Source organism: Microcebus murinus, chromosome 22 (genome assembly GCF_040939455.1).
Source record: "Microcebus murinus isolate Inina chromosome 22, M.murinus_Inina_mat1.0, whole genome shotgun sequence".
NCBI lineage: Eukaryota > Metazoa > Chordata > Mammalia > Primates > Cheirogaleidae > Microcebus > Microcebus murinus.
In genome coordinates, this window is record NC_134125.1 from 16,986,516 (window position 1) to 17,009,300 (window position 22,785).

General features: G+C 56.7%; 2 protein-coding genes across 4 annotated transcripts in view; both read left to right on the top strand.

Moving 5' to 3' along the window:
- The window catches only part of KIAA1671 (KIAA1671 ortholog), a 186,192-nt gene extending 180,499 nt beyond the window's left edge, over positions 1–5,693 (top strand). For all 3 annotated transcript variants that reach the window (XM_075996649.1, XM_075996651.1, XM_075996650.1), the window contains one exon: positions 945–5,693. The gene's annotated coding sequence lies outside the window, so the exon portion shown is untranslated. The remainder of the gene's footprint in view (positions 1–944) is intronic.
- Positions 5,694–7,808: 2,115 nt separating this feature from the next.
- On the top strand, positions 7,809–14,497 carry CRYBB3 (crystallin beta B3). The gene is made up of 6 exons (XM_012756555.2): positions 7,809–7,841; positions 9,304–9,398; positions 10,781–10,899; positions 11,892–12,024; positions 12,855–12,997; positions 14,185–14,497. The coding sequence occupies exons 2-6, from the start codon at positions 9,324–9,326 to the stop codon at positions 14,348–14,350; spliced, it is 636 nt and encodes a 211-aa protein (XP_012612009.1). The 5' UTR covers positions 7,809–7,841; positions 9,304–9,323; the 3' UTR covers positions 14,351–14,497.
- The last annotated feature ends 8,288 nt before the right edge of the window (positions 14,498–22,785 follow it).

A 22,785-nucleotide genomic window follows, 5' to 3' on the forward strand; every position in this document is an offset into this window, starting at 1 on the left:
CCGGGCGCTGCCTGTCCGTGTATAATGTAGGATCACGTGGTGCGCACCTCGGCGTCCACGGTGGGGACAGTAGCACGAGTCTCACCATCCCCCATCCACAAGCCTGAATTCCAAAAAGCTCCGAAAACAGTGTTTTTTTTTTTTTATAACTCACCTATGGGCAAAACCTGACCTCAGTGGATGTCGTGTATTTAGACTCTATTTTCCCCACTTCATGTGAATGTTCACAGTGCGCTGCGGGTATATCGTACGCTTGATTATGGGAGTGTTGCACGATGTATGTGGATTATATATAATATAGGTTACATGACTTTTGTATACATATAGGGGGGGTGTGTGTGTAGTCTAAACTCAAACAAAAGTTGTAAATTCACAAACGCGTCCATGCTCAAGAGCAGGCGTCCTCAAACTACGGCCCACGAGCCACATGCGGGTGTTTTTGCCCGTTTGTTTTTTTTTACTTCAAAATAAGATGTGTGCAGTGTGCACAGGAATTTGTTCAGAGCTTTTTTTTTTTAAACTATAGTCCGGCCCTCCAATGGTCCGAGGGACAGTGAACTGGCCCCCTGTTTAAAAAGTTTGAGGCCCCCTGCTCAAGAGATTTGGGTAAGGATCAGGGCCTGGCTGTATTCTGTGCTCAGTGCAGTATGTGTGACACCTCATTTAAGCCTCCAGCAAGCCATTTGAGGAAACTGAGGCTCAGAATTGAGACTTGGAACCCTGACCTGACCCTCAGTTTCTTGTTCTTTCCACTGAATCGGACTGCCTGCCCCCTCCCTTGCCCTCCCTGACCCCCTACCCTGAAAGTCTCTTTCCTGGCCTTAAGCTTCCGGGGGTGGTGGCTTTCTTGAGACACATCAGAAAGGGTTTAAGGCCTCTCCTGGTGGAGAGAAGTGGGGCCAAATGTCCCCACTGCTGACACTGACATGTCCCTTCCTCTCCAGACAGGGGACCCGCCACGCCCAGCTAACAGAAGCCTTAACCGTCAGAACCCACAGACGGGTCCGGGCTGCTGCCGCCCCTCCCGGCCCGGCCCGGCTCACCTGCCTGGGCCCTTCCCGCCGGGGAGGGCGCAGTCCAGCGCCTCCGCCCTCGGCAGGCTCTCCCCCGGCCCCGACGGGAAGACCCTCGCGCGACAGGCACTTGCTGGCCCCGGACGGCGCTTCCGGCTGGGAAGGAAACCATGTTGCCCAGAAACACCTACGCGGACGGCGTTGCCTTTTACCACGTACAAGCCCGCGTTTCTACCCACTTTAGACGCTGCCCGCGGCTCCAGGGACATCAGCCTGAGGCTGGACTGTCTCCCTCGGTCCTGAAAACGCCTGGATAGTGAAAGCACCTCTCCCCCCGCCCCCCGGGCACAGGTCTTTTCTGGAAGAACATTTCCAAGGACGGTCAGACCGTTCATTTCCGTGGTAGTCGTGGCCCAAGGCGTTACCGCCGCCGGGTCGCGGGGTTCCACAGCTTTCTCTGGCAAGTTCCTTCTCCCCCTGGAGGAATCGGCAGTTCCGGTTTTCGGACACGCCTTCCCGAGGCTTCCGAGTGTCTTTGCCCTTCCCGTGGGGCCGCGCGCATAGTGTGACCTGTGTCGTTCTACGTCACTTCTGTCTGCTGTAGAAGGCGATGAAGCAATAATTCAGCCAACTTTCTTTGAAACTTGATACGCATCTATGTTTTCACGTTAAGGGACAGGAGGAAAGACGTGTGAACCGCGCGTTCCGAAGTATCCAATCACCTCAGGTTATCTTATCCCTATCCGAGCTTTTTTAGACATTGCAATTGTCACTCTGGTATGTATCTCCCTGGTTTCTTTCCGCGTGAGCTCCGATTTCTGTGGGGCGACCTTTGGCCCTCGGCCTCGAGGGTCCCGAAACCGCAGCCCCGACGGCGCGGTGCCTTTGCCATTCACGTCAGACCTGCCCTCGGGATCTTCCTCTCCGGTCTTTCCTGAACACGGCCCGGCCTGCCGGCGCGCAGGAGCCGTTCCAAATCGGCCTCAGCACAGATGCGCGGATGAGGGGGACTTTTGGCTTCTTCTCGCCTCATCTTTCCATGCTCAAGTTCGCCCGACCCCGTGCTTTTCTTGGTCCCAGTGCGAGTCTTGCTGAAAGCCCTTCTCTGGAGGGGAGGACCCTCCAAGCCGGGGACTCCGGACAGGAGAACAGGATGCCAGGTGGCGACCTGTAAGGTTTATTGCCTCGCCTCTTCTTTTCTTGCTGGCTATAATCTCGTTCCTGGGAATAGGCAAGACCTCTGGGGGCTCTAGACACTTCTCTGTCCTTCTTTTTGGAAATCCTTAGCACCAGCCTCCTCATTTCTGAAGCCCCAGGATGTAGCAAACACCCAGATAAGCTTAGCTGGCCACCTGCCGTGCCTGGAGTTGCCGTATCTTTGTGCCAGCCCTGCCTGGGAGACACCGTCGTGACATGCTTGGGCCATTCACAGGGCAGCCTGTGATGGCCGAGGGGCCCGGGGCTGAGTTTCCTAATGGATCCACGCACAGCACTAGCTAGGTATGGAAGCAGGAGGCACATGTGTCCTCTCCCACCCCCACCCTCACCTTCCTAAGAGATAAAAGTCTTTCTTGATAAATCCATCCTGTGCAAATAAATGGTGTCCAAACATGCTTCTCATCTCCCCGGCCACTGCTCCAGAGTCTCCATTCGTCTCTCCGTCTCATCTTCCTCCTTCATCTCCTTTTATATCTCCTCTTGTCTCTCCTGGAGAGTGGGTGGGTGTGGATAGCAATCCTCTGTGTCTCTCCAGGTTAAGACAAACACCTGTGCCCTGGCGTGGGGCTGTGGTTCAGCACCAGGGACAGCAACTGCACGCCCCTCCCCCATCCCCCTTCCCCCAGCGGATGGGCAGTTGCTGGGCCCTGTCTTACCCCAGCCTTGTGTGTCTGGAAGCCTCGTGCATCCGGCTTCGGGCATTTAGCCCTGCTTGAAAATGGAGCTAGTGGTTGATCGATTCTCTTTGGCCATTTAGGGATTTAATTCTTCCAAGAACTGCTTCCGTTAATTTTTTTTTTTTTTTTAAGATCCAATTACTGTTTTATAACAATTTTGATATAGTGGCTTTCCACATCCATGGGACCTCCCCCTTTTGAAACACAGTCCTAGTGTTTGAACCCTGACTTCTTTTCTTGGCTGTGTTCTGTCTTTCCTTCGGGTGGGAAGGGTGCTTGGTACCACCCTAGGGGGTAGGAAAGGACCTACTCTTAAGTACAGTGATACTCAGCGTGCAAAACTCTCAGTTCTTAACTAGTCATATTTAGTCCAAGAATACCCGACAGGAAAGAAAAACACTTGAAAATGAGATTGATCTGGAGATCCCTGGCCCAACCTCCTCCCACACCTTGATTGACTTCCGTGTTGATCAGAACACACGAAGTCCGCCCCCTCGAAAGGGCAAGTCTTGAAGGTCCACCTCACCTCCCTCCACTTTCTGCAGCCTCACCCCTCCAGCGCCACAGAGCAGACAACCCCAGTGGGCCGGAGCGGCCCTCTGAACAGGCTTCCCGTGACTTTGGTCAACGCACCGAGGCTAGAAGGGGCTGGGGTTCTGGAGCCTTTGCAGAGAGCTGGGGCCGCGGGTCATTTATTGCTCCTCTTTCTAAGCCTACGTGAGCTCTTTTGGGGGCTAAGCGAGGGGTCGAATGCTAGTTTCTCGAGTTTGCCTAGAGCCCCTTTGGAAATCTGTCTTCTTTTAAAACTCACTTAATAATGCCTTAATATCGTCTGTGTGTAGCCGAGTCACCTGCCCCCATCCAGCCCCCCACAAACGAGTCTTACGCGGAATGCAAACCCTGTGTGTGTACAACCGACCTCTGTCTCTCCCTCCCTCCCTCCCCCGCCCCTTTGCACATCAGCATTTTCACAGCTGGGCTTTTAGGAAGTCCGTATCTTTCCCCCTCTCCCTTCTTCATGGTCCTTCGCCTAACGAAACAGGCTCCTGCCTGTGACATTCCACGGCGCGTGCTCAAAGAATCGGCGTAGGGGAGGGTCACGCCGCGCCACCAGAGAAGCGCTGCTGAAAGGGGAACCTCACGGCACTCGGGACGTTTGCGGTTTTGAGGGAAGCTGACCTGGCAGCCTTGGGTTTTCTGGGATTCAGGGAAAGGACAACCAGACGGCAGTGTTCCCAGGGGGACCAGCCTAGTCACGTGCTTTCGGACGGACGTGTTTTCCTTCGTGCGTGCCCGGAAGCGAGGCCAGCTCCAGGGCATCCCTAAGGCACGAGGACAAACCGTAGGCACGAGCCTGAGGTCTTAACCCTCAGAGGCTGGGCGAGAAATGTGGAAAAACCCTCGGTGTGATTCTCCCAAAGGAGGACACTCAGCCACTCCCAGCTGGTGCTGGCGGCTGCCTCGTTGAGCTACTCTTTTAAGTTTTTGGTCGTGATGCACCCCAGCCTACCTGCTCCCCGCCACTCAGGTGTCTGAGCTGCGGCAAGCCACCGCGGTGGCCCGGAGACGTTCTGTGGCTCGGAACGTGGCTTCCTCCCCTCTACCACGTGTGGAGGGACGAAAGCGGAAGTCCCCCGGCATCCTGCATCCTCGGGGAAGGAGCGGGACTGAGGTGCGGGGCCGTCGGGAGCAGGCAGGGCCCGCTCGCTGGCATCCGGAAGGGGACGCTCACTCCGTGCCGGGGGTCACCTGTCGGAGTTCCGGGCAGGCCCAGGCTCTGGGGGCCGAGAGCCACAGAAAATGCCAGGAGGCATGAGCACGCCAGGTCTGTGCCACTCCGTGTCTCCTTTTGCACCAGCCCCCTTCTAGAAGTTTCTTTTGTCTGGACCAGCTCCTGGAGGAAGGGGGGAAAGCAGAAAGCGGGGCTTTCTCCGCTCCAGAAAGTCGGCCTGAGGTTTCCGGCACGTTTTAACCGTTGGCATCAGCCCTTCTCAGCCTCTCCCCTTCGCCATCCCAGAATTCCCTTAGACAGTTGCCCTCGCACCTGTCCCGTGACAGCCTCTTCCCAGGCCTTGGACTGGCGGCTCCTTGACAATCTCCGGTTGTCCGAAGAAGAATTTGAGCTTTTTAATGATCTCATTCCAAATAGCCTTATAGATCTTATAAATCGGGGGCTCACAAAAGTTAATATATTGTATTATGGAAGATATTTTGTACTGTGTTGTTTCCTAAGTCCTAGAAGTCAGGCACTTCCCGGGTAATTACCATCCTGGACATGCTTCATAAGATGGGGCGGGGGTGGGAGTATATATAAAGATGGCATATATTTTCCTAACCTTGCTTCTGGGTCCCTGCTGAGACAGAGTCACGACAGGGGAAGAACTCGAGTTCTGTGTGCGTAGCCAAGTCGAAGCTTCCTGGCTGCGGTGTTCTTGCGGTTGCCTTATGAATTCACAAGCTCTAGGAGTTCTGAACGGAAGGCAGACGAGAGGCACTTTATCCAATCCCAGAAAAAAAAAAAAATCTCTAACCATATTCATCTTGAAAAACTTATATTTTTAATGTAAAGAAAAAAAAGGGGGGGTGCTTCCTGGACCTCACAGAGTATTGGATGTCTACAAGTGCTTTTATATTTTGTAACTGTAAAAAGGTTTCCTATGCACAGAAGGGCAGTAGGCCGTCGGGTCGACTGCAATAAAACAAGACGAGCTTTGCATGTACAGAGATGTTGCATTCAGACCACGAAAATAGCAAATAAAGCTTTGGTGCAAGTTGCACTGGAGAAGTTGATGTGTCCGCGTGTGAATGAATGGGGTGTCCCGTGCGTGCGGCCCTGCCCGGGGCCGGCTGAGTCCGTCTCTGTGCTGAGCCGTGGCGGGCAGCCGGAGGGCATGGCTGGGGGCCTGGGAGAAGGTGTCTGTCCAGGGAGGGAGGCCATGGACACAAGACAGGATTTCCATTCAGACCAACAAGTGGTTAAATCCTTGTTCTGCCACCTCCGGGCTATGGGGTTGGTCTCTGTCTCTCTGTCTCTGTCTCTGTCTCTGTCTCTCTCTCAAGAGGGTCTTGCTCTGTCACTCAGGCTGAAATGCCATGGCCTGATCACAGCTCACTGAAGCCTCGAACTCATGGGCTCAAACGATCCTCCTGCCTCAGCCTCCCAGTAGCCGGGACTACAGGTGTACGTCACTACACACCTGGCTAATTTTTTTTTTTACTTTTTCTAGAGACAAGGTCTTGCTGCGTTGCCCAGGCTGGTCTCAAACTCCTGGGCCTCAAGCTGTCCTCCTGCCTCGGCCTCCCAAAGCGTTGGGATTACAGGCATGAGCCACTGTGCCCAGCCTGGGATATTTCTAAGCATTGATTTTCCTCAGCTGTCCAGCGGTGGGGAGGGGGTGGTGGCAACATTGGTGGGTGTGCGTTTAAAGCTACAGTTCTCACCTGGGTGGATTGTACCTTTCAGGGGACATTGCTGGCTGTCACACGGAGGGGGAGATGCTACCGCATCAGTGAGTAGAGGCAGGGATGCAGCTCAACACCCTCCGACGCCCAGGGCAGCCCTCACCCTACCCCACCACGGAGAGCGACCCCGCCCAAGTGGCAGTGGTGTCCAGGTTGGGAAGTCTGACCGAGGAGATGGGGCGTGTGGGAGTGCAGAGAGTGTCACAGCTGCTGGGACCCTCCAGGAGCCGATGGGAGGAGACCCCACCTCCACCTTCTTCCCCGTACCCCCAGGTGGGGGCCACTGCACCCCGAGTTAAGGGGTCGAAAGCAACTCTGCTTTCCATGGTCGCCAGCAGGAAGTAGCCCCTTGGTGTGAACCGTCCTCCGTGGGCAGGATCTCTGGAATGAGAGTCAGAGAGAGACAGTCACCGTGCCGGCCACTTGGCTTGCACGAAGGTTCTCCGCTGAGGGACCAAGAGACCACAGCGCTGCCCTTCAGTAACGCCCGGGTCTGCCTCCAGAGTCCGGCTGGGACCCAGCAGCCCACGGCCATCGCCCTGCAGGGGGGAGCTGGCTTTGATGCCGACTCGAGGATTTTAGCCCCAAACAAATTACAACGGAAGAAAACCTTGTGGCTTAACCATTCCCTCCTTTGCCCCGTCATTTATTCATTCAAGAACCGTTCGTTAAATACTTGGGACAGGCAAAATCATGCTTTGTTAGACACTTTAAAAATGCCTGGACCACCCCCGTCCCTGGCTTTTGCTTTTTTTTTTTTTTTTTTTTTGGCCATAAATAGGTGACTGTCATGCTCACCTGTCTCTATGAAGGCCAGGAGTCCAGGCCAGGTCCCCGTAGGTGAGTTCACCTCGCTCAACTCAGTGTCTGCACCTGTAACACGGAGGTGACGATTCTTCTCCTAAAGGTGGCCGGGTGGGGATGCAGCGGAAAGCTCTGGAAGCCGGCAGGGGGCCTGGCCTGCAGTAGGTCCTGGGTACACGCGAGCTGGTACTGCCACATGCTTTCCAGGTGCAGAGAGGAAGTCTCCTGTGGCCTGTCACCTCGGCCCGAGCGGGCAGGTGGGGGCACTCGCAGGGTGTTCAGGGCGATCTGGCCTGACATTCAGGCCACGCGGCACACGGAAAATGGAGGGCTTCTGGGGTCCCTCCAAGGTGTCGCTTCCCTCCCGGGGAAGAGGGAGGCAGAGGGGACACCGAGCCGCCCCCGCCTGGCGCTGCCCGGCGTGCCACGAGGCCAGGGAGGTCCACCTGCCCCCAGGAAGTCATCAGAAGCCATGGCCGAGAAGCCGGCGCGGGGCCTCCCCGGACCGGCTATTGGGGTGAAACGGCCCGGACGGAATCGGGCGGACAGCGCGCTGCCTCAGCGGGCCGGGATGTGCTGCGCAGTCAGAAAGCGCCCATAAATAGCGCGCCCCGCGGAGCAGGCCACCTGCGGCGGCTCCTCTGTTCTCCTGAGGCTACAGCAGCAGGTTCCTTCAGGACGGCGGGTGGGGAAGGGCAGGGTCCCCGGGAAGGCCCAGACCCTCGGTGGTCTCCGGGGCACACGCCTGGCTGGCCCCCTGCCAAGGTGGACGGGGGCTCGCCTGGGGGGGGCACGCACGCTGGCCGCTCAGCCCAGCTGGGGGGGGGGGCAGGGAGCCACGCGGTCTGTGAGTCGGGGGCGGTGGCCGGGGTCCCAGCCCCTGGGCATGCACTTAGGGCACGGGGGGCTTCCAAAGACGGGGCACCGCTGAGGGGGGAGTGGGCGCACTTGGAACCTGCCTGGTCCCCTGAGGACGCCCCTTGAGCTGGGCCAGGCCGGGGCACAGGGCGCTCAGACAGCACCAGGCTACGCAGCCCAGGGCCCGTGCGTGGAGCTGTGGGCGGGTAACAGCGGGGTGTGGGGTGTAGACGGGGCTGCGTTGTGTGCCGCTATGGATGTCTGAAACGGGCGTGCACGTGTGTGTGTGTGTGTGTGTGTGTGTGTGTGTGTGTGTGTGAGAGAGAGAGAGAGAGAGGGGGAGAGAGGGAGGAGCTGTGCTGTGTGCCCGCAGGTGGGATATGACCGCACAACCACCACGGGAGCTTGCGTGAGTGTGCGTGTGTATGCAATAAGTAAATGCAATAAGTAGGACAGTCCTGTGTGTGTATGCAATAAGTAAATGCAATAAGTAGGACAGTCCTGTGTGTGTCTGTGTGCCACAATCGGAAGAGTCCTTCCACGTCACCACGGCAGGGCCTGTGCTGTGTGTCACTCGCTGTCCCTGTGGTCCCTGCGTCTGTGTCTCTTGGCGCACAGCAAATGCGTGATAAATGTGTGTGCAATGACAACTGAATGCACGGAGCCTGGGCTGGAGCAGCTGTCTGAGGACCTGGCCTCTGGGTGTCTGTCTGTCTGTCCACCTCCCGCCGTCTGTGGTCTCCTGTCCATCCGGGTCACCCAGCCCAGGGCCCGGTGCTGAGTAGGTGCTCGCGGAAGTTCAGCGGACAAAGCAATGGGCGAGCAAAAGAGTGCACTGCCCGGAGCATGGGGGCGGGAGGGAGCCTGCAGACAGAGCCCCGCAGGGCCCAGCCTCTGGCCAGAGTGGCGGCCAGAGCTCCAAGAACCCTGGTTTGGGGAAAGTAGCAGAGTGTGGGGAAAAGGGCCTGGGCTTTGGAGCCAGGCCCCATCCTGGCCACTTGCTGTGTGTGGCCTCACTTCGCCGAGCCCTGGAGTTCCCCTCTACAAAATGGGGCTCCCGATCCTACGGACCGTCCAAGTCCGCATGCACTTGGTAGGCGCTCAGCGGGTGTTTGTTGAATGACTGAGTGACTGAATGTTGGTCGCGGGTATCAGGATCACAGCCACATCCCATAAGCAGCAAGGTCCTGTAGCTCATCCTCGACTCCCGTCCCGCCAACTCCTGGTTTCTCCCGAGCGGACCTGGGGACTCCTTTTCTTTTGGTTTGCAGCCAGAGGTGTCCCTGGGGAGATGGCAGAACAGCACGGAGCACCGGAACAGGCTGCGGCCGGCAAGAGTCACGGAGGCCTTGGGGGCACCTACAAGGTACGGGCAGGGGCTGTGGCCGGGCCGCAGGGGCAGCGTCGGGCTGGGCAGCCTCTCTCCGCAGAGGAGCGGCAGCCCTTCCAGCCAGCCGGGCCAGGAGCCGCCCCGGGCGTGTCCTCTCCCCCCACCTCCCTGCTCCAAGCTTGCTTCGGACCTCGCTGCGTCTTCCCTCTTCTGTGTCCCCGTCTGCAAAGCGGAGCCCGTCACCCAGGCCCTGCCTGTCTCAGTGGAATGCAGAGACGTGCCTACCAACTCTGACTGTCCGCCCTGGCCCCAGCCCCGCTTCCCTCCCTCCCTGGGCCTCCACGTCCCCGTTCTTACAGTGGGGGTGGTGCCTCGCCCCCCAGTGCCCAGAGCCAGTTCCCGTAGCAAGGCCGGCTAACGCAGCGGGCGCTGGGGCCCCTGAGGGGGGCTCTGAACTTGAGGGCCCCGCCCTTGCCAAACCACCCCTGGGGCTTTCGGGAAACCCCTCGAGATGAGGGCTGCAGATGGGTCCACCGGGCAGACGATTGCGGGTGGGGACATTTCCGAGGACGTTCTGGCGGCTTCAGCAAGAGTGGAGGAGGCCGGGAAGGGAGGGCAATTCTCAGGGGACACTGGGCAAGCCTTGCCCTGGACCCTTGGCTTTCTCATGGGAACAGTTCGGGTTGGTCTAGCGACCTCCAAGGGCCTTGAAGAACTTCTCAGAGGCAGAGGCCCACCAGGAAGGTGGACGTCACTGCCGTCCCTCCCTGCCTGCCCTTGTCACCCGTGGGCCTTTCCCTGTCCACGCCAGTGTGGGGAGTAAAGGAACCAGCAGACTTATTGAATCCTGGTGCCCCCACTTTACTTGCTGTGCAGCCTTATGCAAGTGTCTTACCCTCTCTGAGCTTCTTCCATCCCTTTCGTAAAACGACCATAACAGACGTTCCCCAGGAACCTTCTTACAAAAACAATTTGTGCTTCCAGGTGGGTGAGAAAAGCAGAACTTTGGTCTGCCTTTGCAGCCCCTTCCTTCCTGGGCACGGGGCAGGTGGAGGTCCACCCAGAGCATGCAAACGGGGTGTTTCATTTGTCCTGCACAGGGATTTTTTTTTTAGATGGGGAAATTTCACATCAAGGAAAATAGAGATTTCTGGCCTCTCTTGAGAAGTTTGGAACTGTGCCCTCATTCCCTCATGGCCTCATGACTTCAGTTCCCTGCAGCCCTCCCTCGGGTTATGTCACTCTCCCTTATGTCCCCGGCCTGGCTCTTGCCGATGATTTGAGGTGCAACCCTGGTGGATTTGGTCTAATTGAGGTTCCCCGTCATGGCCACCGGGGGGCAGTGCAGGCCCACGGAGGGGCAGCGGCGGGAGCCCGAGCCCTGCCAGGGAGGGACGGGCAGCATGCGGCTCTTCCAGGTAACCGTGTACGAACTGGAGAACTTCCAAGGCAGGCGATGCGAGCTGTCGGCCGAGTGCCCCAACCTGACCGACAGCCTGCTGGAGAAGGTGGGCTCCATCCAGGTGGAGTCCGGGCCGTGAGTACCCAGCCCCCCAGCCCCCCGTCACCGACCCCATGCCTTCCGGGAGCCCAGGGAGCCCAGCCCGAGCTCTAGATCTGTTGTGGGGCCTACAGCAACCCCCTTCCCCTTGCTGGCCTCAGTTTCCCTACCTGTAAAACGAGAGCTGAACTGTGATCCTCTTACAGTCCTTGTAGCTCCAGGTGTCTGTGATAAGTAACAAGGTGCCATGGAAAGAGAACAGACAAAGGCAGTCCAGGACCTGGCTCAGTGCCTGGAAAATGGGATCTAATTGTATATGATTTTAGTAATTATAACTAAAACACCTCCATCCTAAGGTGCATCCTATCATTGAACCCTCACAACCGCCCTATGAGGGACCTGCCATTCTTATCCCCATTTTATAGATGAGGAAACTGAGGCCCGAGTGGGCAAGTGACCCACGCATGTCCAGAAGGCAAGCAGGTATCTCAGTAGGGCTCTGAGTTTCCGCCTTTGGACCGGGCTCTGGCACGGAACATCTGGGCGATCTCAGGCAAGTTTCTTCACCCTCGGGGTCTCTGTTTTCTCATCTGTGAAATGGAGACCACAACGATACAAATGTCAGAGAGAGTTTGGTGAAAATAAATGGAAGGATGACACAAACCAGTAATAATAATAATAATAATGATATGAAGAGGAAGGAGGAGGAAGGTGAGTGTTGCAGGAGAAAAATGAAAAAGGAGGAAGAGGAAGAGGGGAGGAGGAGGAGGAGGAATATTCTTCTGAGCACCGTGGGCAGAGGCCGGACATACGTAGATTCTCAGGAACATGCCCTAGGATGCCTTTCTGGCCCATAGTCTCAGTTCCCGATATGTCCCAGTAGCGCCTTCAATGATGGGTCCAGGAGTCAGTAGTAGGGTCAGAGAGAGATGCAAGGTCAAAGGTCAGTAGCCTTTGGGCCCTTCCCCCGCCGGGCGTGGGTCCTCCTTGGCTGCAGTGGAGGTGACCCCGGCCTCTTCCTCTCGCAGGTGGCTGGCGTTCGAGCGCAGGGCCTTCCGCGGGGAGCAGTTCGTCTTGGAGAAGGGGGATTACCCTCGCTGGGACGCCTGGTCCAACAGCCACAACAGCGACAGCCTCCTGTCCCTCCGGCCCCTGCACATTGTGAGTCCGGCCCGTGCCCACTCCCGGGGGTTCTGGGCAGCAGGGCCTGCTGACAGCCAGTGGGGACGGGGGTGGGAGGGCCCTCGTGTTTCCCATCTCAGTGGTCGCGTGGAACGAGAAGCAGCGGCCTTTTGAATGGGCACCACGCTGGGGGTCAGGACGCCCGGGCTCCCATCTCGGTTGAGCCTGCACGGCGCGTGGGCTCCCGTTTGGAACCCTACTAAAGCTCGGGGCCATGCGGTCTGGGCTCGGATCGGTCCTGTGGCCAAAGGAAACGCCGTCCGGGGGATAACTTCAGAAAGTAACTTCCAGACAGTTTAGGTTCTTCGCTCGCATTTCTCGAACACCTGAAAGGGACACGGTGACACTCTAAATGCTGCCCCCCTCTCTCCCCTGCTTCACCCACACGCGGTGGCCACCTGGCCCTTTCTCCTTGTCACATGGCTGGGTCCTCCTTAGAGGGCAGTGGCAGGGGGGAAGGTTAAATAGGAGTGCGGTTAGCAGGAAGGGAATGCTCACACATGAATCCTCTCAGCAACGTGCACCCTCTCTGGGCCTCGGTTTCCCATCCGTTAAAGGAGGGGGCGGAACCAGCTCTGAAGAGTCCCCTTTCGGTTCCACACTCCGTGGCTCCAGGACGCCAGGATGCCCAGGCAAACCGGCTCTGGAGGAAGCTCTGCGGCGCCCCTGCCTCCCTCCTGCAGCGGGTTTGGGGCCAGGCGTTCCTTTGTGCCGACCCATCGATGGATTCCTTCTGGCATCTGGAGCCACCTCTGCCCTGGGCGCGGGGTGGGGGACGGGCAGCTGTCTCACCCCGCGTCTCCCCCCAGGACGGCCCGGACCACAAGCTGCACCTCTTTGAGAACCCAGCTTTCAGCGGCCGCAAGATGGAAATAGTGGACGACGACGTGCCCAGCCTGTGGGCTCACGGCTTCCAGGACCGGGTGGCGAGTGTCCGGGCCATCAACGGGACGTAAGGGCCCCACCCTCACCCCGCCCTGCCCTCTCTGGTCAGCCTCGCCTCCTGCCAGCGTTTCCTACACAGCCGATCGATATTTGTCGCCCCTCCGGGTTCGGAGGGCCCTTTGGGGCAGCCGCCCCTGGGCCGCCCCTGCCCGGAGCCCCACGCAGGGGTCCCCACGGCGCGAATGTCCAGTGTCCTGCCCGCCCGCACTGTGGGGACTCCTAGGCAGCCTCAACTCATCTCATAAGGAGCTTTATCTTTTCTTAAAGTCACATGGAATCTGTTCTCCTCACCTGTCCCCACCTGAGTCTTGTACACCTTTTCAGAACATCCCCAAGCCCTCTTCCCCTCAGGATCCTTGTCCTTCTTGCTAAGGGACCCCGGGTGTATGCAGCGTCTAGGTGTGACCTGAGCAGTGCACGGGACAGCAGGCTTATCCCCTCCCCCATTCTGGGTTTCATATCACTGTTCACGCAACCTTAGGATCACCTGCCGTTTGTCGGGGGTTACGTCTTACTGTGCTTGTCATCTGGGGTTGGGCCCTGAGAGATGCCACCTGTCCCCGATAATAATCTATTCAACAACTTTCTACTGAGCGTCTCCTACATGCCAGGTGTGGGATACAGGGCGACCAGAGCTACACACCTGTGCCCTCAAGGGTCACGTAGCCTGATAGGGAGACAGACAGGGAAACAGGTATTCACGATCTATGGAGATCAGGATTGCGATGGGGACACACGGCGGGAGGAGGGGCCTGGGAGTCCCAACGAGGTGCTCGATTCAGCACCTGGGGGAGTCAGGGAAGGCTTTTTGGAGGAGACTTCTAAGCTGACATGTAGAAGATGCAAATGAAGGAGGGGGAAGGATGAGGTCGAGGTAAGGGAGAGTGTTCCGGGCAGAAGGAACAGCATGTACCAGGGCTCAGAGACGTGGCAAGTCCGAGGAAAGGGGACTAAGAGAGGCTGGGGCATAGAGTCGAGACGAGAGGCTAGAGGGGCTCTGCGAAGGGTCCAGGGAGCAGGGTGAGGGGTTCGCACTTATCCTGAGGGCACTGGGGAGCCAAGGTGGAACGTAGGCAGGCGGAGCGCAGGGTCAGACGCTGGCTTTCAAAGGCTTGGTGTGGCGTGGGGCGGGTGGCTGGAGGAGGCGGGTGGCTGGAGGGAGGCGGCGTGCGCCCAACCTCGGTCTCCCGGCAGGTGGGTCGGCTACGAGTTCCCCGGCTACCGCGGGCGCCAGTACGTGTTCGAGCAGGGCGAGTACCGCCACTGGAACGAGTGGGACGCCAACCAGCCGCAGCTGCAGTCCGTGCGCCGCATCCGCGACCAGAAGTGGCACAGGCGGGGCTGCTTCCTCAGCAGCTGAAGGGCGCCCCGGCCTCAGCGGCCTCCGCCCGCCCTGGGGGGCAGCGAGGGCAAGAAGAGGAGGCTCCAGGCCTGGGCCAAGGGGCTGCCTGTCCACCCTTCCCCGGAATCTGCTCAATAAAGCCGGGGGTCGGTCCCCCACCTGCCATGTTCCTCTGCGTCGCTTCCTCAGGGCTAGGGCGCGGCGGGGCCTGCCGGAGGGGCAGCCTAGGGCGGCCGGGCGGGAGGGTTCTGAGACCCCCGGAAAGGGCTGTGAGCTGCGCCCCTGGCCTAGGCTCATGGCATCCTCTCGGGCAGAGACACACGCACTTCCTGCCCGATCTCGTGTTTGTCTATCGACGTGCGTCTCCACCTGAATGTCTGTCAACACTTCCATCCAACTATCCATCCACCCCACCTGCACATCCACCCCCCACACACATCCATCCATTCTTCCTTCCTTCCGTCTTTCTATATTTCCTTCTATCCATTAATTCATCCATCCTTCTTTCTACCTACCCACCCACACATCCATCCATCCATCCATCCATCCATCCATCCACCAACCCATGCATCCATCTACCCAACTATTTATCCATCCATCCATTCTTCTTTCCTTCCATCTTTCTATATTTCCTTCTTTCCATTAATTCATCCATCCTTACTTCTACCTACCCACCCACACATCCATCCATCCACCCATCCATCCATCCACCAACCCATCCATCCATCTACCCAACTATTTATCCATCCATCCATTCCTCCTTCCTTCCATCTTTCTTCTTTCCATTGGTTCATCCATCCTCCTTCCTCCTACCCACCCTTCCATCAATTCATCCATCAATTGTTTCAATCCACTTTTCCATCAATCCATCCATCCTCTCTTCCTCCCATCCATCCATCTATCCATACGTTCTCCTATCCATCCATCCAACCATCCATTCTTCTTTCCTTCGATCTTTCTATATTTTCTTTTTTCATTGATTCATCTTTCTACCCATCCATCTATCCATCCATCCACCTATTCATCCATCCATCAACCCATCCATCCATCCATTCTTCTTTCCTTCTATACTTCTATATTTTCTTTTTTTCATTGATTCATCTATCTTTCTACCCATCCATCTATCCATCCATCCACCTATTCATCCATCCATCCATCCATCCATCCATCCATCCATCCATCCATCCATTCTTCTTTCCTTCTATACTTCTATATTTTCTTTTTTTCATTGATTCATCTATCTTTCTACCCATCCATCTATCCATCCATCCATCCATTCTTCTATACTTCTATATTTTCTATCTTTCCATCGATTCATCTATCTTTCTACCCATCTTTCCATCCATTCATCCATCAATTCTTTCTATCCACTGTCCATCGATCCATGCATCCCATCTACCTCCCATTCATCCATCTTTTCATTTCCTTCCTTCCTCTCATACACCCATCCATTGTTTCTCTCTACATCTCTCTCTGAGTCTGTCTCTGTTGTCACCGATTTGTTCAGCGAACTACAGGCCTTGCCCAAGGCCTGAGGACACAGCACAAAGTTCTAACCTTCTGTGGGAAAGAAAGAAAATTAATAAACAAGTAGATTTTGCAAATCCTGCTGGGAGGTGGAAAGTGCTAGGAAGAAAAATAAAGTGGGGTAAAAAGACCTTCAGGGCTGAAAGAACCGTGAGAACATTCCGGGCAGAGGAATGACAGGTGCGAGGGCCGTACTCAGGACTGTGCTGGCGTGGTGGGGAAACAGCCGGGAGGCGGGTAGGTCTGGGACAGAGTGAGTGGGGACAGGGACGGGTCAGAGGGACAAGTCAGCTCATGTAGGACCTCGAGGACCATGATGGATTCTGATCTTCTCTGAGGGAGGTGGAGCCGTGGAGTGATTGAGCGGGGCAAGCCGAGGCTGCCTTGGGGGCTGGCAGGGCCTCTCTGGCTGGGGTGCAGGGAGCACGCTGTGAGGCCGAGAGGGGGACGCAGGGAGGTGGTCCCCCCGAGCTCTCTCTCTTCCATGACTCGGTTTCTCTGTTCCCCCGCCCAGGGGCCTTCTGCAGCCTTGGCTGGGGACGGGAGCCCCCTCCACCTTCCCACCGCTGAGCCCTGCTCTGGGCCTCGGTGGCTTCCTCTGGGCAGCGGGAGTCGCCGGGCAGCTGAGTGGGGACGCCGGGGCAGTGCCAGGCACGGATGAGCCTCTCCTGCCCCCGAATGGGAAGGGGAGGGCTGTGCCTCTCGACGGTCAGCTGACTGCTGGGGACCAGCCTTCCCCCGTCCCACCTCCACGCACCACCCCTGCGCCCCGTCCCTGACTTCGTTGTCCCCGGAGCCCGTCTCAGCCACCTGCAGCCTCCCAGCGGCTGACACAGCCGGTGCGTGGGAGGCCTGCGGTCTCGGGGAGGCCCTGAAAAGGACGCCCAATTTTCAGTTACTCCGACCTGCGTGCGTTTCAGACGTGCCCACAGCCGCGGAATCGCCCTGACCTTCTACTTTGGAGAGTACGGGACAGCTGGGGCGGGCTCGGGTGGGACAGGGGTGCCCAGCGCAGAGACAGATGAAAGGCAGGGGTCGACGCCCCCCACGGGGGGACGGCAGCACCCCCAGCCTCACCCCTTCCCCCTCCCAGAGCCCACCCCCCTCCCTTTCACAAGGAGCGGCCTCGTGGCGTGCCCTACGTCCCAGCCTACCCAGTGCCAGCCACAGCGCCCCGGGCTTGCAGGATACGCTGTCTCGCTGAATCCCCTGAATGTCACCGGAGGGAGGGCAGGCATCCTTATTCATCCTACTTCACAGACGGGGAAACTGAGGCCCAGAGAGGCAGTATCGTCCTCCTAGGGCCATTTGGATGAGAAGCGGCAGAGCTGAGACTTGAACCCTGGGCGTTGACGCTACAGCGTCTGTTCCTGAGCCCCCCAACATGCTCCTGCATCCCTTGGGGAGACGGGAGTCGCCGGGGAAATAGAGTAGAAACAGAAATAACAGCAGCAGCCCTTGCAGCAGTAATAACGCTGGTAATAGTAACAGCCGCCCCTGCAGAGCTGCTGTGAGCCCAGGCCTCATCCCCGGGTGTTTCATGGCTTTGTCTCTAAGCGACAGACAAGTAATAAGGACCCTCATTTGCAGAGAGAGAGAGGGACTCAGGCCCAGAGAGCCGAAGTAAACGGCCCCAGGAGCCACAGCTTTTCAGCAGTGGGACCAGGACTCGCATTCCACGCTGTCCCCAAAGCCCATTTCCCTGCACTCGTCAGGGCTGGTGCTGTGGTTGGTCGACCAGATGCTGCTGCCGCCCCTGCTGGCAGTGTTGACGTCTGTCCAGCACCTGCCGTGTTCTAGGCCCTGGGCCGGGAGCTGGCCACGTCCGATCTCACTTGACACCGAGATGCTGTCTGGGCTGCCGGGGCCAGCTCAGTGTCCCCCCCTCAGGCCGGGTGCAGTCCCAGGGCCTGGGGCTGGGTTGATTCCGGAGGCGGGACCCACAGGCAGTCACCCACGAGCAAGCGACTCTGCCCGAGGCCTCAGACTCATACTAGTGACCTGTCTCAGGAGCGCTTGCTCTCTGCACGTGCTCCTGAGCCTTCTCCTATGCCATCTTCTGAGAGGCCCAGAGAGGGCAAGCCAACGCCTGAGGTCACACAGCCAGTGAGGGGCAGAGCTGGGATCTGACCCCAGGCCTGACTCCAACAGCTTGCCCGTAGCGCCAACCTAGACCCGAGATTTCCCTTCTACGGGGGCAGAGCCTGAGAGTGACAGCGAAGCGCGAGGACCCCTCCGTTGCAAGAGGGTGCGGTTTAGTGCCAGGAGGTCACGTTGCCAGTTTCACCGGGAGGCCGTGTGGGCAAATGGCGAGAGGCAGTCCAGTCAAGGACTGGAGGTGGGGTGGCCAAGTCGGGCCCCGGGTCTGCGCCACCTGGGTTCCTCTCCAGGCTCCCTCACTTACTGTGTGCTTTTGGGCGAGTCACTTAACCTCTCTGTGCCTCGGTTTCCTCATCAGTAACACGCAGCTAATAATACTACCTATCTCATAGCGTTGTTGTGAGTAGTAACCTGACTTGGCGTTGCAGAAAGAGCTTAGGACCATGGGCACGATAAAGTCCCTGCTCTGCGAAGGGTCCACCATGCTCTTCCTCACGATTGTTTTTGATGAGGAGGATGAGGATGACAGACAGGCGACATGGTTGCATGGGGCAGAAAGACTTCCCAGTTAATGATGTTTTCTTTTCCTAAGGACGCCCACGGGAAACAAGGAAATAGGCTGGGTGGCCTTGCTCAGAGAACCCCCCTGGGGGTGGGGTACACATACCCCAGCCCCCCACCCTGCGGGCGAGGGCGTTACCCGGCACTCCTCGCCATTTCGAGAATGAATGTCGCCCGCGGTGTATGAAAATGTCAAACACACATCCGATTGAACATTGACTTCTTATCCGAACTCCTGCGCTAGAAACGGGAACCAACCAACGCCTCGCTGCTTTCTCATAGCTTCTGGTACCGTCGAACGAAGCCTAGTTCTAGATCGAAACTCATATTGTCAAACACTTTATCTTGTTCTTCTTGCATGCTCTAGTTAGAGTCAGGGCATTTTACCATTCATTTACTCTGAAAGCGTGTGTGTGTAGCCGGATTATATTATCAATTTTATTTCAAGAGGATAAGAAGGCGGTCGCAAATAATTGCCAACCGAGGGGGGTGCTGCTTCTAACCGATTTCTGAGGCTCCCTGGGGCGCTGACCCTTTGTATGTGAGCATTCAACTGCGCTTGTCCGAGGGGGCATTGGGCCCATTCTCTCCGCGGGACCGGGAGGATGAGGTGGGGAGGGAGTCCGAGTTCTTTCCGTCCACGTGTCTGTCAAGCTGTGCTGCGGTGACAAACAGCCGCCCCGATCCTTGGGTGTTTAAAACAAAACAATAAAAAAGGTTGGCTTCTCCCTCCGGCCACACGTCCCGAGCTGGGCACCAGGGGCCCTTCTCCACATGGTCACTCAGGGACCCAGGCTGACGGAGGCTGGGTCTCTCCCTGCCGCGCTGCCACGCTGCCATGCTGCCATCTCAGGGCAGTGGGAGGGAAGGGGTCACTGGAAAGTCTGGCTCCCGCTGTGAAATGATCTCACCCGGAAACCACACCAGCCACGTCTTCTCGGAATCCACAGACCGGGTTGGGTCACGTGCCCCGCTCCCTCCCAATCTCACGAAGACCCAGTGGTAACCTGCTCACTAACACGGCCCGAACAGGCCGCCTTCCCCACCTCCCTCCCACTCTCCCTCCTTCCTGATGCTTCCCGGGATCACCTCCCGAATAAAATACCTGCACTTGAACTTGAAGTCTTAAAGTCTGCTTCTGATAGAGCATAAACGAAGACGCTCCCACTCCTCATCTCTTTCTCATTGATTAATTCAGCCTGTCAACAGATATTTCCTGAGCACCTCCCACGTGCTAGAGCCCGTGTGGGCGCTAGTGGCACGGAGATGACCGAGCTCCGATGAGCTCACTGGCTAGACGAGGGAATTTCCCAGGTCACAGCAAAAAGGGAAGCACGAGCCGGGTGTGGTGGTGCACACCTGTATTCCCAGCACTTCGGGAGGCTGAGGTGGGAGGATGCCTTGAGGCCCGGAGTTTAAGACCAGGCTGGGCAGCATAGCAAGACCCCCGTCTGTGCAAAAACTAAAAACATTAGCCAGGTGTGGTGGTGCACACCTGTAGTCCTAGCTACTCGGGGAGTTGAGGCAGGAGGATCACTTGAGCCCAGGACTTCAAGGTTGCAGTGGGCTATGATTGTGCCACCGTACTCCAGTATGGGTGACAGAGCAAGACACTGTCTCAAAAAAAAAAAAAAAAAGGCGAAGCACTTTGAGATCTTAGGAACCTGTCAGCTGTAAGCTGCACCACAGCGGAGACCCTGTGACTGTCACTCCCCACTGTGTCCACGGCCGATCCATTCGCTGGCTGTAGAATGGATGAGTGCAGAGAAACGCCCACATTGCTGACAGTCTCTGTCCTGGCACCTATTTTGAGTGAGGGGGTGAAAAAGAAATAAATACATAAATGGCTTTAAAAGCTTTGCCGTCCACACAGATGGAATAATAATGAACAGCACTAAGAGCTGTGGGTACTGAGGGCTTCACACAGCTGGATCATTTTGTGAAGGGCATAATTACTAAGACGATAACATCCATGGACCAAAATATTTAGTTCTTCACAGGTGTGAAGGAGAAGGCGACTTCCATTTGCAGGTGAGAAAACAGAGAGAAGGAAAGTAGTATAGGCTTAAGGCTTTGGAATCTATGAATCCTGAGCTCTGAGTTCAAATCCCAGCTCCACCCCTTCCTGGCTGTGTGACTTTAATCAGGAATGTGCCCTCGCCGAGCCTCAGTTTACTTAACTGTACAAATAGATCCCTGTTAATCAAACCTCTCTCCAGAATGTTTTGCCATTTCTTTTTTTGTTTGTTTGTTTGTTTTTGAGACAGAGTCTCACTTTGTTGCCCAGGCTAGAATGAGTGCCCTGGCGTCAGCCTAGCTCACAGCAACCTCCAACTCCTGGGCTCAAGCAATCCTCCTGCCTCAGCCTCCGGAGTAGCTGGGACTACAGGCATGCGCCACCATGCTCGGCTAATTTTTTCTTTATATATTAGTTGGCCAATTAATTTCTTTCTATTTATAGTAGAGACTGGGTCTCACTCTTGCTCAGGCTGGTTTCGAACTCCTGACCTCGAGCGATCCTCCCGCCTCGGCCTCCCAGAGTGCTAAGATCACAGGCGTGAGCCACCGCGCCCGGCCGGTTTTGCCATTTCTATCAGCCAATGCGAACCCTGACTGCTTCCGAGATGTGGCTATTGCAAGGTGCGGAGACAAAGCACCTCATTTCTGCTGGGGAAACTGAAGTCTGAGGGAGAAAACGTCACCGCAGACCCCAGAGCTTGCAGGGCGGCATTACAGTTTAAAGATTAAGACCATTTTCCTGGAAGTCAGACTGAGCTAAGTTCAAGCTCTTGTCCTACCACTTCCTGGCTGTGTGACCTTGGACAAGTCGTTTCACCCCTATAATCCTCAACTAGCTTGTCTGTAACAGAGGATATTAATAATGCCCCCCTCAAACACGGTTGTGAGGCTTGCACTTAACGAGACAGGAGGTAAAGAAAGGGTCCTCCGGGGCTGCGGTCCCCAAGCCCCGGGCTGCACATTGGCGCGGGTCTGTGGCCTGTGAGGGGCCAGGCTGCAGAGCTCAGCCACCGCCAAGTTTCATGGGAAGATTGTCTTCCATGCAACGGGTCCCTGGTGCCAAAGAGGTTGGGGACCTGCTGCTCCAGGGAGCTTAGTCAAGGGGCTTAATCTACAAAACTCAGCCCTACTAGCTCACGGGCTGTGCAACCCTGGGCAAATTGCTTAATCTCTCTGAGCCTCAACTTTCGGTTTTATAAAATGATTGGCCAATAAATGTGACACTCGCCTCTTGGGATTGTTGGGAGGATTAAAAGAAGTTAAGTGTGGGCTTAAGTGCCCGACTCATGCCGAGCTCTCATATCATCTAAATGTTAAGAATTCACCCTTATTTATGAGGACACAGCCAGGTCTTCAATCTAGCCATTTGTTCAACAAATAGGAATTGAGGTCTATGACGGGTTGCATCGTGTCCGTAAAAGGTGTGCTGAAGTCCTAACCCCCCAGTCCCTCAGAATGTGACCGACCGTATGTGTCACATTTCCAGAAGTAATCGAGTTAGAGCGAGGTCACTGGGGTGGGCTCTGATCCGCTGTGACTTGTGTCTTCATGGAAAGGGAAATCTAGACTCAGAGCTGGTCAAGCACAGCGGGCAGGCGGCGTGAGGACACAGGGAAGGGGCAGCCCCGTGTGTCTGCTGTCCAGGGGGAGCTGAGGGTCGCCAGCGAACACCAGAAGCGGGAAGAGGCCAGGAGGGACCTTTCCCTAGAACCGTCAGAGCAAGCACGGCCCTGGTGACACCTTCAGTTCAGACGTCTAGCCTCTAGGGTGGCGAGACAATACCTTTCTGGGAATTTACCATTTTAATCATTTTTTTTTTTTAAGAGATGTGGTCTCACTCTGTCACCCGGGCTGCAGTGCGGTGGCACAACCATAGCTCACTATTACCTTGAGCTCCTGGGCTCAACTGAGCCTCCTTGCCTCGGCCTCCCAAGTAGCTGGGACTCCAGGTGGGCACCACCACGCCCGGCTCATCTGAACCATTTTTAAGTGAACAGTCCCATGTCACTGTTGCACAACTGTCAACAGTATTCATCTCCGGGACATTTCCATCGTCCCAAAGAGAAACTCTGTCCCCCTTAAACAATAACTCCCCATTCTCCCCCTCCCCCAGCCCCTAGCAACCTCTGTTCTGTCAACACTTCGGTTCTCTATGAATCTGCCAACTCTAGGTCCCTCCCATAAGTGGAATCTACAATATCTGTCCGTCTGTGACCGTCTTATTTCGCTTAGCATAACATTTTCAA

What these genes read in the sequence shown, in the direction of transcription:
- CRYBB3 (XM_012756555.2), top strand. Translation starts at nt 9,324, where the DNA reads ATGGCAGAACAGCACGGAGCACCGGAACAGGCTGCGGCCGGCAAGAGT. An exon ending in GCCTTGGGGGCACCTACAAG is followed by an intron (nt 9,399 to 10,780) that starts GTACGGGCAGGG and finishes CGGCTCTTCCAG; the next exon opens with GTAACCGTGTACGAACTGGA. An exon ending in GTCCGGGCCATCAACGGGAC is followed by an intron (nt 12,998 to 14,184) that starts GTAAGGGCCCCA and finishes GTCTCCCGGCAG; the next exon opens with GTGGGTCGGCTACGAGTTCC.